Below are 14,278 nucleotides of genomic sequence, written 5' to 3' on the forward strand. Positions count from 1 at the left end.
GTTATTTTGACAGCCCTATATATAATATATATATAGGTCTGAAGAGCAAATTTTATGTTCTGCAGGTCTAAGACATATATTTGATGTTGCGCTGCCAGAGAAAGCAAAACTAAATTAACAAAACTAAAGTCTATTCTAAAATTCTAACGAGCACAAACTGTTAAATACAACGAAAGGTAGAAACGTTTACAATCCCCTGCGAAAATGGATGAGATGTGAGTGAAGATTTGGGAAAAAGAAACATGAGATTCATGTCCAGTGGAATGACTCATGTAATATTGTTTAATTCGTGGAAAATCAAGTGACCGGATCGCAACACACAATACAAAGCTGACCAATGGTTTAAATTTATGTGCTCATGTTCCTCTCTCATTCAGCACATTTCCATGGTTATGATATAGCATTTAATTGCTAACCTATTATTTCTTTTGTAAACAAAGCTTTGTGTTTCACTCGTGTCATAATATTCACATAAAACAGCATTCACATACCAAAAAATAAATAAAAAGGGTTTTGGCGTACAATCGTCATTTTTACTTGGGCCGTTTGTCAAGTTGACCTACTATTTACACACAAACTCATTGCTAATGTCATGCTAACCCCTGGTCCCAGCAAATTCTTGAACAGGGAATCTCACTTGCATCATATTTGGTAGGGGGGGGGGGCTGTGTTTTGTTATGCCCTGATACAAAAGACTGAATTTCCCTTTGGGGATCAATAAAGTTTCTATTTATCTTTTGCTGGAGTATGGTTTAATTTCCTTTGTTATTGTGCCAAATTTCCCTTGCAGAAAGAGGAAAAAGCCATGATGGCTAAGATGCAGCGCGCTAGAGCCAACTCTTCAGAGGGTCTGATTCCGCGCTGGGTTCCTGACAGATCTTTCTCCAGGACTAAAGATTCCAAAGTTTTCAGACAGATGGTGAGCTCTGCTCCATCCACTCTCACTCCGCCTCTGACGGCTCACGCCGACTGATCTCCCCTGCACTTCTTTATGAGTGTAGCAACAAGTCATAATTGAAGCAATTTTCTCTGGAGCTTGGCACTGCCTATGTGTGAATTGCTTTTTCCCCTTTCCAGGCGATGACTTTTCTGATTTCCATCAGTGTCACAAAGAAAAAGCAGGGACAGTAATAGCATGACAAATAAATATTTTGTCAGACAGTATTAATAGTGAGGGGAAAAAAACTCATGCACATTATTGACAACATCATTTTTTTCTAATAAAAATGTTGAGGTTACATGTAAAGAATTGGTTTTCCAATCGTTTAATATGTTAGAAATGCAGTTTGTTCATAAGATATAAAGAATGTTGTAATCTACATTAGTAGCAATATTTTTATCTTGAAATAGTGAGATTTATGTTAAAAAATATTTTGCTATTGGGGTAAGAGAACTGTGCATGAGAGCTGTTCTGTGGAACAACCCCTAAGTAGGGTTTCCATTTACCCAAGTAGACCTGGCAAAATTTTTTTGTCTGAGATTGATATCAGTTATCTAAAAAGACATGGATAAATAAACAAACAAACACTTTCTTAGAAAAACAAAAATCTGAATGTTTATTGTATGGAAATCCTACTGATACGTCACTTGCATATTAATTTGGAACACAGTTTATATATTATAATAATAACATGTAACAAAATATACTATAAACTAAAATACAACTTATCTTAGTTTTGTTTTGTCAATTTTTTTAAATTGGTATTTTTTTGTGTAAAAAATATCAACATCCTTAAAACAGAATTACTTAAAACAAAATTGTATGTTGAATTGAAGTTTTATGTGGAAAAATGGAGTAAGAAAACTAATTAAAATTTTCAAATTACATTCTTTAAAGCTGCATTCTGTACATTTTGCCTCTTTGTCGCCATCTCTGTTCAAAACCTGCAATTGCAGTTATTTGCGGAATTATCATCTTTACGTGGATTGTGTATCGGCACGGCTTCTCAGCACGGATTAATCTAATGCTTTGAGGAGAATGTGTGGCTGTCAGTCACCTCACTGGTGGATACTGTACTTCAGAATCACAGATTGTATAATAAGAATTTTCACTGGAAAATGTCATCTGAAAAAATAAGTAACAAATCTGCCACTTTTGTTCTGAACAACTGAGAGAAAAAAGCATTACAATAAATTGTGCTGCCAATGGTGATTTAAATCTAACGATCGCTTAGCTCATATCACATCAAACCGTGCAAATTATAATAATTGTTATACATATTATTGTTATATTGTTATACATATTATACATACATATTATTCAAATTGTTAATGTTAACAACATTAGCATTGTGTGACTACGTGTATTTAGTGTATTTGCATTAAGATTACAATTTCTGTACAGTCCAATTTGTCATACCATACAATCCACCATCAAAATGATGTTTTTAAATTATTCCAGCTGCTGTGAGAAAAGGCTATAAATGATCCACCACCTGCAGCATCCTCACATACGATACAGCTGGGACTCCTTTATGTAAACAGACATGACGTAATGACGCAAAGACGACACCTACCAGTACCACCTGAATTATAAAACGTATTACAAGCTTACCGTTGTGAATCGGGCTAAGTTTTTAGATAGTAAGATAGACTAAAATAGTTTTGAACACTGAAACTAAGATAGTTTTGAACACTGGTTATGTACTTGCCCAAAAATTGATTTTGGATCATTTTTAACCCAAAAAAGTTATGGACTGCAGCTTTAAAATATGTATACAACACATACTGTAAATTAAACATTTCATATATTTGCTTATATTTAATATATTTAAAGTTTTATATATATATATATATAATATTCAGATTATTCTAAAAAAAAATACAGTATTATCTTGGATTTCCTTAAGTAATTTAATTTTTTATTTTTTTTATTTGAGTGTATATTTTTACTGGAAAACAAGAACCTGATTATTTTGCAGCATAAGTCCCATTCCTTGTCTCTGTCAAGCTCTCACTCTCTGTCTCTGAATGTAATTCGAAGTCCCTGAGTGTTAATTAAAGCGGCAGTGGCTCTGTGGGGTTGGCTTCAGAGCTGTCTGAGATGAAACTCACAATGTGTTTTTCTGCTTCCACTGTGTTTTTACTGTCAACTGTAACTAATCTACCTGTCTGTTTTCAGGGCATAGATGAAGCCTCCAGCAAAGATAAGTGAGTTCTGGTTTTATTAGGACACAAATCCATTCTCTCTGGCTCTGCAGGGGCTTATGGGTTAGATTTCACAGGCTGTTTTCACAATCTGTGAGTCGCTCTAGGATAGAGGAAATAAAATTAATATTCTAGACTAGGTTTCACTGTAGGAAAGCAATTTTTACGACCACTAATACATAATAGATCAAAAATAGTAGTTTGTTAAGATGATGAACTAAAAGCTTTAAAATTAAAAACTACATTTTATGCCACCCCCTTATGGATTTTATATAGTACCTTAATGTTTTACATTTAATGTAATTTTTTTTGCTGTCATCTGTATGTTCATTTCCCAGCCGCTGTACCCAAGAGGCTCTAAATCCAGAGGATGAGGTCGATGAGTTTTTGGGTCGTGCCATTGATGCTCGTAGCATCGACCAGCTGCGGAAAGACCACGTCAAGAAGTTCTTGCTCACATTCCAAACACCTTTTTTGGAGAAAAAGGTCCGTAGACAGCCTGTAAAATGTGTATTTAACACTGTCCAGTACTGAAAAAATGTCTGAACATCTAACAGTAACAGCTTTTTTGTGCTTTTAGTATTCAAAAAAGGTGGATGATCGTTTTGGTGGTTATGTGGCCTGTACTCTCCTTGTCTTCTGCTTCATTGTTTTTATACAAATCATCATATTTCCACAGTGAGTGATGTTGAAATATTAATAATAAAAAGAAATTGAATTAATGTTGAGATCTATATTTGCAGTATGTCTGAATGATGTTGTGTATTTTGTCTTGCAGTACACCTTTAATGCTGGGCATGTTCATCAGCATCTTTATTATTCTCGCCCATGTCCTCTTTATATGTGCCATTTACTCCTGCGCTAAGGTCAGTCACTACCTCACTTGATCCTTCACATTTGCACAGTACATGTGAAATCTAGACTACAATTTCAGTTCAAATGAATATGCAATCAATGAGGCTTTTGAAATTGAAAGCTTCTGATTTATTCACAGCTTTTTCCCTCTTTGTCTCACTTTTAACTAGATTTTTCCAGTTACCTTGCAGACAGTGTCAAAGAGGATCGTTCAGTCCCGCCTCAACAGCACACTCGTTGGAGTCTTTACGATTCTGCTTCTCTTCATTTCTGCCTTTGTTAATATGGTAGGATTCTGATCAAAGTTTGTTGCTACTTAAAAAAAAAGTTTAAGTAGCTTTGTTTGTTTCTTCTGTTTGTCAGTATACTGTAATTCAACACTAATATCAGTAATATCTCCTTTCCTCACCAGCACTCATTCAATAAAAATTTTTAAACTCTGGATTTAATATACTCAATTTAATTTAACTTCATTTTGGAATATTTATGTATGCAAATTATTATTATTATTATTATTATTATTATTATTATTATTATTATTATTATTAGTAATAGTAGTAGTAGTAGAGGTTGTTGTTGTAGTAGTAGTAGTAGTAGTAGTAGTAGTAGTAGTAGTAGTAATAGTAATAATAGTAGGAGAGGTAGTAGTAGTAGTAGTAGAGGTAGTAGAGATGGTGGTAGTAGTAGTAGTAGTAGTAGTAGTAATAGTAGGAAGAGGTAGTAGTAATAGTAAGAGAAGTGGTAGTTACTTCAGTCACAATCTCAATAGGAGGAGATGACAGCTTTTTTCATTCATATAATGGATAAATATTTAGAATTATTTATTAACTATATGTTTAATTTTTAGGATTATTACATATGTGACCCGCTCTGGCAAAATGAGTCGGAAGTCACAACATTCTATTTTAAGATATGGGCCAATAATGTGGAAAAACTATGAGAATTTTTTAAGCTAATTTCAAAGAACAGACTTTCAAAAATAATCCCCCAAAGTTTCGTAGTCCAGAAATTGAGTAAAGGTATTTAAATTTAAATTAGCTGGAAATTAACTTCTCAACTCCTCTCGTCACTTATGAGCATTTCCCGGTATCCCCTGAAATGTCACTATCTCTGCTCTCCAAATATGGTGTTACAAGTTGTATAGAACCAATCAAAAAGTTTAGAAATGTAAACACACAGACATAAGCACTGATTTTTATCAATGGGAAGCCCCGTTTCGACTGACAGGCACGCGGTCGGTCCAGCCATGCTCCTGTCAGACTAGCGCGCGCTCTGTGTAAACAAGCTAGTAGATCTCCTCAGAAAAATTTAAGTTCAGTATGGTATAGTGTAGTGTGGTATGCTGTGTGTAAGTTAGTTCTGTTTATTAATAATATTTGAGAAATGTCGCTGTCAAAAGAGAAAAAAGTGGCCAAAGCTTTAAACTCACTGGAGGCTGCTAACCTAAGCTCTGCTGCTCTCACTTTCTCTCTCTCTCTCTCTCTCTCTCTCTCTCTCTCTCTCTCTCTCTCTCTCTCTCTCTCTCTCTCTCTCTCACACTCACACACACACACACACACACACACACACACACACACACACACACACACACACACACACACACACACGCGCGCACACACACACACACCCTCTCTCTCAAGCAAAAATGTAGCACCTCTGTTCAATCTTTCTGATTTTAGTAAATCTTTGTAAAAGTGCCTTATAAAATATTAATTCAAATAAATACTTTAAAATAATTTGAGCTTCAGCCTGGTTTAATAGCATTTATATATATAAAATGTCTTTGGTCAAATTAAGCTGTAAAATAAATAGCTTATCCCTTTAAATGCAATGGATTTTGAAAGATATCAACAAAAAAACGGGCAAAAAACTTTAAAAGCGATTTTCTAAGGTTTTCAATTGGAAAAAGAGGGCAAACGACCATAATTCAAATGGGTATATCTTTAAAATGATTTAAGGTATGACTTTGACTAGGATATCATTTTAAAGCATCTTTCCATTGATGCCAAAATCTCAATTTTGAAATTTGGGTCACTGTGACTCATTTTGCTTGATCAGGTCACATATTATTAAAAACACGTAAATGGTCAATTAAAAAATATTGGAGAAAAATTAAATTTTCCATTAAGGAAAAAAGTGAACAAATTGTTTGCAATGTTTTTTGCCTGATTCCTGACTGGAAACACTTAACATGCTTAATTAAAAAAAATATTTCAGTTAAGTTTTGTACTTCTAATTTTTTAATTTCTCTATCTTTTCAGTTTACCTGTGACCGGAAGGATCTGCTAGAATGTGTGGCTGCACAGCTGAATATTTCTGATTCAGTCACGCTGTGTGTGCTGTATAATCTGACTGGAGCAGCAGGGGACCCTTTCTTCCTGTGTCCCGAGCAGCCTTCAGCATGTCCTTTACCCGAGGTCAGTCTATACATATATGATGTCTCCCTACTGTGTTCAGATAAACTCTACTCAACGTTTTGTGAAAAATAATACAATGTGAAAAGTGAAAAATTGTGTTTGTAGAATTTCTACAACTTTTGGATTTATTTTGAAACATTTATGAATTTGACCTTGTTGTCATGATTACAGTATCATGGCATGTTGTGAGATGGTCTTGACTGGTTGTGTTCCTGTGCTCCTAGTATTTCACATACAGTGTGCTGCTGACTCTGCTGTGCTGCTCAGTGTACCTGCACATCAGCAGTATAGGCAAGCTGGTCCTCATGCTCTTCATCCAGGCCTGCTTTCTGCTGCTAGTTGAGTGGCCCCTTGTCACTCTGCTAGACAACGCCGACCTAATGGTCACCGCCAATGCAATGTGAGTGTTCCCACCACTGATGTTCTCTGCAAACATATAGAGTAGATGTGTAAAAAGTTGGCATGCAAGTCAGTAGCATTAAGTTGATGCTAAAAAAAAAAAAAAACGGTCTTTCTACAGTATCATCAGTACAAAGTACAGACTCAGTTGTGTATCTACATATCAATAAAATCTGTGAAATTAAACAGTATTGACAGGAACAATAGAACTACTTTGTGCTTTTAGTTTATTTCATTTTAACCATTTACTTGGAAAAAACATGAAGCTATGTTTATTTATTTGACAAATTACTTGCTACAGGCTACATGCCATTATTAAAGCATATTTTAATTTCGTTAAAATTTTAAAACGTTTTTTAGGTAGATTTTTCTCTCAATTAAAATGTAATAGTGATGAATAGGAACATGCAAACTGACTGAAATCCTTTATTGAAAAAATGTAAACATTTATTATAAATTTTTTTAAATTACACATTAAACAGTTAAATCTATTAAGGAATAATTACACCTCGGGTGTGCATTATTTTCTAAGAATTCAACGGCCCGGAGTCAATTATTCCGCTTATATTATGGTTACCACACCTCAAGACACTGTTCTGATGTTGTATTTCAACACATTTGTCAGGTTTTTGTCCTTAAAATACCCTTGTGTGTTGGACTAATTTCTTACGCATCTCATCCCAATCCTCCGTTGCTAATTCCAAAGCGTAATTTCAGAACTAGTAACGAAGGCTCGAGCCTTGATAGCAGAATAATACCGTTGATGCAGTTATTAACGCAGTTGAGAGAGAGAGAAGCAGCATATTTGAATTAGCCTACCTGATCTGTGCATCTCTACTAATAGCGAAACTATAAGTTTATCTCAAGAAACTGCAGTTGTTACCTTGCTGGTGAGTCATGTATCTTAAGTTGCTAAACTATTTTACTGATTAATTCGTCAGAGCAGCGCTGATCAAACATTTCTGTGCGAGTGTGTGTCCGTACTGTACTGTAGGTGTGTAGGTTAGAAAGAGAGAGAGAGAGAGAGAGTGCGCGAGAAAGTATGCGCTTTCAGGACACAATATAACGTATTTTGTGGCAAAAACCATGACAATAATTTGTCGTTTTCATCCTATTGTTTACTATATTTATTTGTTTGGTCGGTGCGGGTTTTGTTTCTTTTGCGGTTGTAGGCTGTAAGGACCTATTGAAACGCCTGAAAACATTTGGCGAAGTGATATGGAACTGCAATGCGGTCAAGACCTGCTAGAACTACTTTAGCTGTGCGTTTCCCTAAAAAAATAATTGTTGAATACACCTTAGATCGTTGGTCAACCATTCAGATTCGAGCATTCAACAGCCACGTAGTATAAACAAAGTCCCTTTAAGGCAAGTCAATTCACTTGGCGGCCATCTTTGAATCGGGCATTCACGTGCAGCTCCTATCTCTTTGAATGGGGAAACATCAAATTCTCCATAGCTGTTTGCCAAGCTTTCGATTAAATTTCATATTTGAAATCAATGAAATCTGACGACAACAATAAATTTTGTTTCTAAACACTCGAATCATGACAAAAAGTTGGATCAAGCTAATGCGCATGCGCAGTCCTAAATGCGCGTCTCTTGTGCCTCATTTTATAGGCGAGCACCTGACTGTTTCTATAGGAACCGGAGCTTCTTGGCCGCTGCAGTGATGCAATGACTTTACCAATTGGCGATTGGCTGTTATTTAGAAGGCGGGACTTATTCCGCCATATTGCGCGTTACACTTTCTCCCATTCAAAACAATACGAGTGACACGTCTTGTGTTATTCTATAGTCTTTGGTATAAAGTAATTAATGTATCCTGTTAAAGGGTTAGTTCACAAAAAAAAAAAAAAAAATCTGTCATTAATTACTACCAAACCCCTAAGACGCATTTAAAAAAAAAAAAAAAAAAAGCAGTAAATAGTTTTTTTTTTGTGTGGTGTGTGCAAACAAAGCACTCATGTAATTTCATAAAATTGAGGTTCAACCACTGGAGTCACATGGATTACTTTAATGATGTCTTTACTAGCTTTCTTGGGCTGGAAAGTGGTAGTTGCATATGCTGTCAATGGACAGAAAGCTCTCAGATTTCATTAAAAAGATCTTCATTTGTGTTCCAAAGATGAAGGAATGTCTTACGGGTTTGGAACAACATGAGGGTGAGTAATTAATGACAGAAATTTCATTTTTAGGTGAACTATCCCTTTAATTCTATATGGGGACAAACCGTACCATTTAATGCAAATGACCCATATAGTAACATTATTTTTCTGGGTGTTTGTGCTTATTTATCATTAGTAGGTATATGTTCAGTAGGTCATGTTGGTCACTAATGGAAATATGTCTGTTTTACACAGGTATTCTTTCAATGAAACAAATTATTGGTGAGTTAATGTCATGCTTTATTTTTCCATAGGAACTTTAGAATATGAGATTACAATGTTTGCATGTAGTGTGTATTTGTCTCAATTCTTTGTTTGTTTTAAAAAGCTATTTATATTTTATATTTATAGCTTTCCTGTAGCTCAAACAGTAGAGCATGGCTCTAGCAATGCCAACATCATGGGTTTGATTCCCAAGAACTGCTAAAATGTAAATGTGTAGCTTGAATGTAGTGTAAAGGTCCATTCATACTGATAACAATAACTATATTGTGTCCACACCAGCAGATGATAACGTTGTTTATTGTAAGTCTGTGCTGCAGTTATGTCGCCTGTCAATTTAAATGCTCAAGCTCTTTAAAGCAGAATAGATTCTGATTGGCTGTCAATGTTTTTATCATCCATCAGCTGGAAAAAAACTCATTCTGAAAGTGATTCCAACGATATTGTTCCTCTGTGCCGTTATAGCGAATTCTGCTATCCTTTTATATTTAGAACAATTTTTATAACTGTATCTTTATGGTTATTATCATTATAGTTATCGTCCTTGGTGTGAACGGGCCTTAAGTTGCATTAAAGCATCTGCCAAAGCCATAATTGGAAAGACTTGAAATATATGACAGTTATGAGCTGTACAGTATAGATTACTCTAGTATAATCTACAACACAGTAATATATAATTAGATAAATATGACTTAATATTCTTGTCATGTTCTTTGCTCAGTCTCTGGCAAACTCCAATCTATTTGTGTTGTTCTTTTCCCACATAGCCCGGAAACGGTGACTAAAGTGTCTCTGAGGGTGTCGATTCCAGTCATCCTCACTGTGTTTGTGCTGGCTCTCTATCTACACGCACAGCAGGTCGAATCCACCGCACGCCTTGATTTCCTGTGGAAGCTACAGGTGTGTCCCTTGTAGTGTGTTTCTGAATTGATCACTTAGCGAAAATACATTTCCAGTAGTTGGATCCCAGCTTATTTGCTGTCATTCTTCTCCAGGCCACCGAAGAGAAAGAGGAGATGGAGGAGCTGCAGGCCTACAACCGCCGTCTCCTTCACAACATCCTGCCCAAAGATGTGGCTGCCCACTTCCTCGCGCGAGAACGTCGAAACGATGAGCTTTACTACCAGTCATGTGAATGTGTGGCTGTTATGTTTGCCTCTATAAGCAACTTCTCAGAGTTCTACACTGAACTGGAGGCCAACAATGAGGGTGTGGAATGCCTAAGACTGCTCAATGAGATCATCGCTGACTTTGATGAGGTAAAAAGGTTGTGTCACTTGCATCTGAAACAGAAGAGAGAAAATTGTTTGATTTTAGAGTGACTAAAACATGACATCTACTGGTGTGGAGGCAAAAGTGCCACACAAAAGCTAATGTTTTCAGTTTGCCATGCATGATTAATTTATTCTTTGACCAAATAGAATTATTATTAGGAGATTATCAAGACAAACTGAATAAAATTCAACTGGCCATGTGATCTCAACATGGCTGCCACCGTGTTTCTGTGTTGCTACATTTTTGTAAAAAAAAAAACAGCTTATTCTGTATGTTCTTTACTGTTAATAGATCATTTCTGAAGAGAAATATAAGCAATTGGAGAAGATCAAAACTATCGGTAGTACTTACATGACAGCATCTGGATTGAACGACACTACGTATGACAAAGAGGGCCGCACACACATTCTAGCTCTGGCTGACTATGCCATGAGGCTACGAGAACAGATGAAGTACATCAACGAACACTCATTCAACAACTTTCAGATGAAGATAGGCAAGTAATTATTTACCGTGGACACCTGAAAATATTCATGTTCTGAAGACGCCATACATACAATGTTTAGAAATTGTCTTGCAGGCTCTCAGAGCTACTATGTAAGAGCAGACAATGACTAATGTATTTTTGCCACAGGTTTGAACATTGGGCCAGTGGTTGCTGGTGTGATTGGAGCCAGAAAGCCTCAATATGACATATGGGGCAACACCGTGAATGTGGCCAGTCGCATGGACAGCACAGGTGTTCCTGATCGTATCCAGGTAACGACATCATAATAAACTCATTGCTTATACAAGACTATTTTTAGCAAAACACAACCTAGAATCCCCCATTCATTTCCCTATGGTCATGACTGTTCAATATTGCATTTACAAAGAAGGTGCTGCCCTCTATCTTCATGTTACTGCAGTTGCAGTTCAGCATTGCAGGAGTTTTGTGTGAATTTGTAGTTTTTAGCTACTTAGTTGCTTAAAAGCAATTTAAAATTCTAAATACTTTCTATCCCAGTTAAATGCATAGAGTTAACTGTATGTAAGCAAGGCTTTGTTGGTTGATTTCCAATGGATGTGGCTCTGTGGTGGTTTCAAAACATTGCTCTGTTTGTTTTAGCATCCCAACCAACTTGGCATTGCAACATTGGTTCAAACAATGGCCTGAGTTTGGGGGGCAGGGATTGCCATTTGTCTGACAAACTGATGACAGTTGGATTGGTTGTTTAAAAACTAGTGTAATTTTTGCAGTTCTCTTTGGTGCTGCATAAATTACGTACTTCACCTTTCATTTTTTGCTAATTAGAATTGCATTAAAGGGATAGTTCACCCAAAAATGAAAATTTGATGTTTATCTGCTTACCCCCAGTGCATCCAAGATGTAGAGGACTTTTTTTCTTCAGTCGAACTCAAATTATGATTTTTAACTGCAACCGCTGCCGTCTGTCAGTCAAATAATAGCAGTGATTGGGAACTTGAACAATAAGAGTCTGAAAAAACTTCCATAGACAAATCCAAATTAAACCCTGCGGCTCGTGACGGCACATTGATGTCCTAAGACACGAAACGATCGGTTTGTGCGAGAAACCGAACAGTATTTATATCATTTTTTACCTCTAATACACCACTATGTCCAACTTCGTTCAGCTTCCGGCTAGTGAGGTCTGATCGCGCTCTGACAACGGAAGTGATGTCTCGCGCTCATTGAAGTATATGGACGAGACATCACTTCCATCATCACAACGCGTTTTTTGACCTCACTAACAGGAAGCTGAACGAAGTTGGACATAGTGGTGTATTAGAGGTAAAAAATTATATAAATAATGTTCGGTTTCTCGCACAAACCGATCGTTTCGTGTCTTAAGACATCAATGTGTCGTCACGAGCCGCAGGTTTTAATTTTGATTTGTCTAAGCAAGTTTTATTTACTGTTATAGTTGAAGTTCCCATCTACTGCTATTATTTGACTGACAGACGGCAGCGGTTGCAGTTAAAAATCATAATTTGCGTTCGACTGAAGAAAAAAAGTCACCTACATCTTGGATGTACTGGGGGTAAGCAGATAAACATCAAATTTTCATTTTTGGGTGAACTATCCCTTTAAGTGTATAATTAAATGCTCTTTATTCCTACAGGTGACCACTGACTTGTACCATGTCCTAGAAAGTAAGGGCTACCAGCTGGAGTGTCGTGGATTGGTGAAAGTGAAGGGGAAAGGAGATATGACCACTTACTTCCTCAATAGTGGTCCTGTCTGCAGTTAACACTGACCAAATGTTTCTCAATGCACTGAAATGCAAGAAGGACAACAAATGCTCTGAATGGGATTTGAGCACATCCAAATATAACCACTCATAAGCTCTCTCGCTCACGAGCATTAGTGGGCATGTGTGGTATTTATATATGCACCTATTGGGAATAATGAGGTATGCTCTACCTGAAAGATTTAATGAAGAACTATTGCCTTAGATGGAGATGACTTTGAAGAAATCTTGGTTTTCATTTTTATTTTGTGGAAAAGACTTCTTCCATACCAAAATTTGAATTCTTTATTTATTTTGACAGGTTTTAAAACATGTAAATAAAAAATGATTATATATGCAAGAAGCAAGAAGAAACTGACCAAAGAACAAAGTATTTGATATAGGAGCACTACACACATCTGGTAAACTGTTTGAAATGTTTGAACAAGTGTGATTCAATTGTCTGGGTTTCCTTTGTCGGCCTCTTGTGACTACATCGGCCATACTATATTATAAACACTAAAGCAAAAAATGTCTGTCTTCTTTGAAGGCCTTAGGAACAAGAATCCTAATTACAGTGACTTTGTTCGTATGATTTATGAGTGATCAACATGTTTATCCCTTTTAGTATTTGTGTACAAATGAGGTAACTTAAATGAAGGAAAAGAATGGTGTTGGATGAATTTAATTGGTCATGTTAATTTACTTTATTGTTTGTGTGTGGACGGTGTGTGTAATCTTTAAAGGGCACAAAAGCTCACTGTGAGGTTTATAAAGTGAATTTAAAATAGCTTTTTTTGCCAGCTTAAGTGCTAATCAGATTACATTTTTCATATTTCTGTGTTCATTTGTTAACAGATGTCATTTCCCTCTCATTGACGTTTATAAATGTGTTACACAAATTGTAGCACTTAATTAATTCCTGTAGAAATTAATGGAAAAAATGAACCCAGATATGACCAAGACCTCATATAATTCCAGCACAGTATGGTCAGCAATGGTCTTCTTAAGACCTTTGTAAATAGGTATAAATGTGCTGACAGAGGCCCGTTGGGTTTGGCGGTTGCCGTCAAGTGTCTGGACTGCAAAGTTATTTTGACAGTGTTCAGCATAAATCCATTTCAGCATTTCCTCTTGAGCGTTCTTAGTCATGCTTGCACATTTGTCAACATTTTTTTAAATTATGCAATTACTGGTCAAATGCATAGTTAGCACTGCTGCAGAGTATTTTTGTACCATTCCCACTGTATAGAAGCATCTTTGACTTTATAATCGTGTCCTTCCCCTTCCCCATCTTTAACATGCATTTCCAATATGAATGTACTTGTATGTTTAACATTCTCACCTTGTCATAAACATAAAAGCACATATGGTTTTAGTTAAAATATGTTTGTGGTACATGGACCTTTCAGGACCTTTTTCATTGAAAAGGTGGCAAATCAATAAATTGGGTGTTTTATTAAAGAATGAAGTCTCAATAGCTTATCCACCCAACACTAGTTTGTGCATTTTGTCATTTATTACTTTTTATTTTAATTTCAATGAAGGTCAAGTGCAACAGAGG

At 36.1% G+C, this 14,278-nt stretch overlaps 1 protein-coding gene across 6 annotated transcripts in view; it reads left to right on the forward strand.

The window, feature by feature from the left end:
• The window catches only part of adcy6b (adenylate cyclase 6b), a 52,092-nt gene extending 37,892 nt beyond the window's left edge, over positions 1-14,200 (forward strand). For 4 of the 6 annotated variants that reach the window (XM_067370724.1, XM_067370722.1, XM_067370723.1 and 1 more), the window contains 14 exons: positions 791-919; positions 3,122-3,150; positions 3,486-3,633; positions 3,728-3,825; positions 3,926-4,013; positions 4,173-4,289; positions 6,264-6,419; positions 6,644-6,819; positions 9,182-9,208; positions 9,976-10,108; positions 10,204-10,467; positions 10,775-10,979; positions 11,118-11,242; positions 12,607-14,200. In XM_067370724.1, the coding sequence (XP_067226825.1) occupies positions 791-919; positions 3,122-3,150; positions 3,486-3,633; positions 3,728-3,825; positions 3,926-4,013; positions 4,173-4,289; positions 6,264-6,419; positions 6,644-6,819; positions 9,182-9,208; positions 9,976-10,108; positions 10,204-10,467; positions 10,775-10,979; positions 11,118-11,242; positions 12,607-12,735 (1,824 nt within the window). In that variant the 3' untranslated portion in view covers positions 12,736-14,200. Of the gene's footprint in view, positions 1-790; positions 920-3,121; positions 3,151-3,485; positions 3,634-3,727; positions 3,826-3,925; positions 4,014-4,172; positions 4,290-6,263; positions 6,420-6,643; positions 6,820-9,181; positions 9,209-9,975; positions 10,109-10,203; positions 10,468-10,774; positions 10,980-11,117; positions 11,243-11,591; positions 11,819-12,606 lie in introns of those variants that run through there. The other 2 variants (XR_010892829.1, XM_067370725.1) reach the window with 2 other exon arrangements.
• The last annotated feature ends 78 nt before the right edge of the window (positions 14,201-14,278 follow it).

Source organism: Chanodichthys erythropterus, chromosome 20 (genome assembly GCF_024489055.1).
Source record: "Chanodichthys erythropterus isolate Z2021 chromosome 20, ASM2448905v1, whole genome shotgun sequence".
NCBI lineage: Eukaryota > Metazoa > Chordata > Actinopteri > Cypriniformes > Xenocyprididae > Chanodichthys > Chanodichthys erythropterus.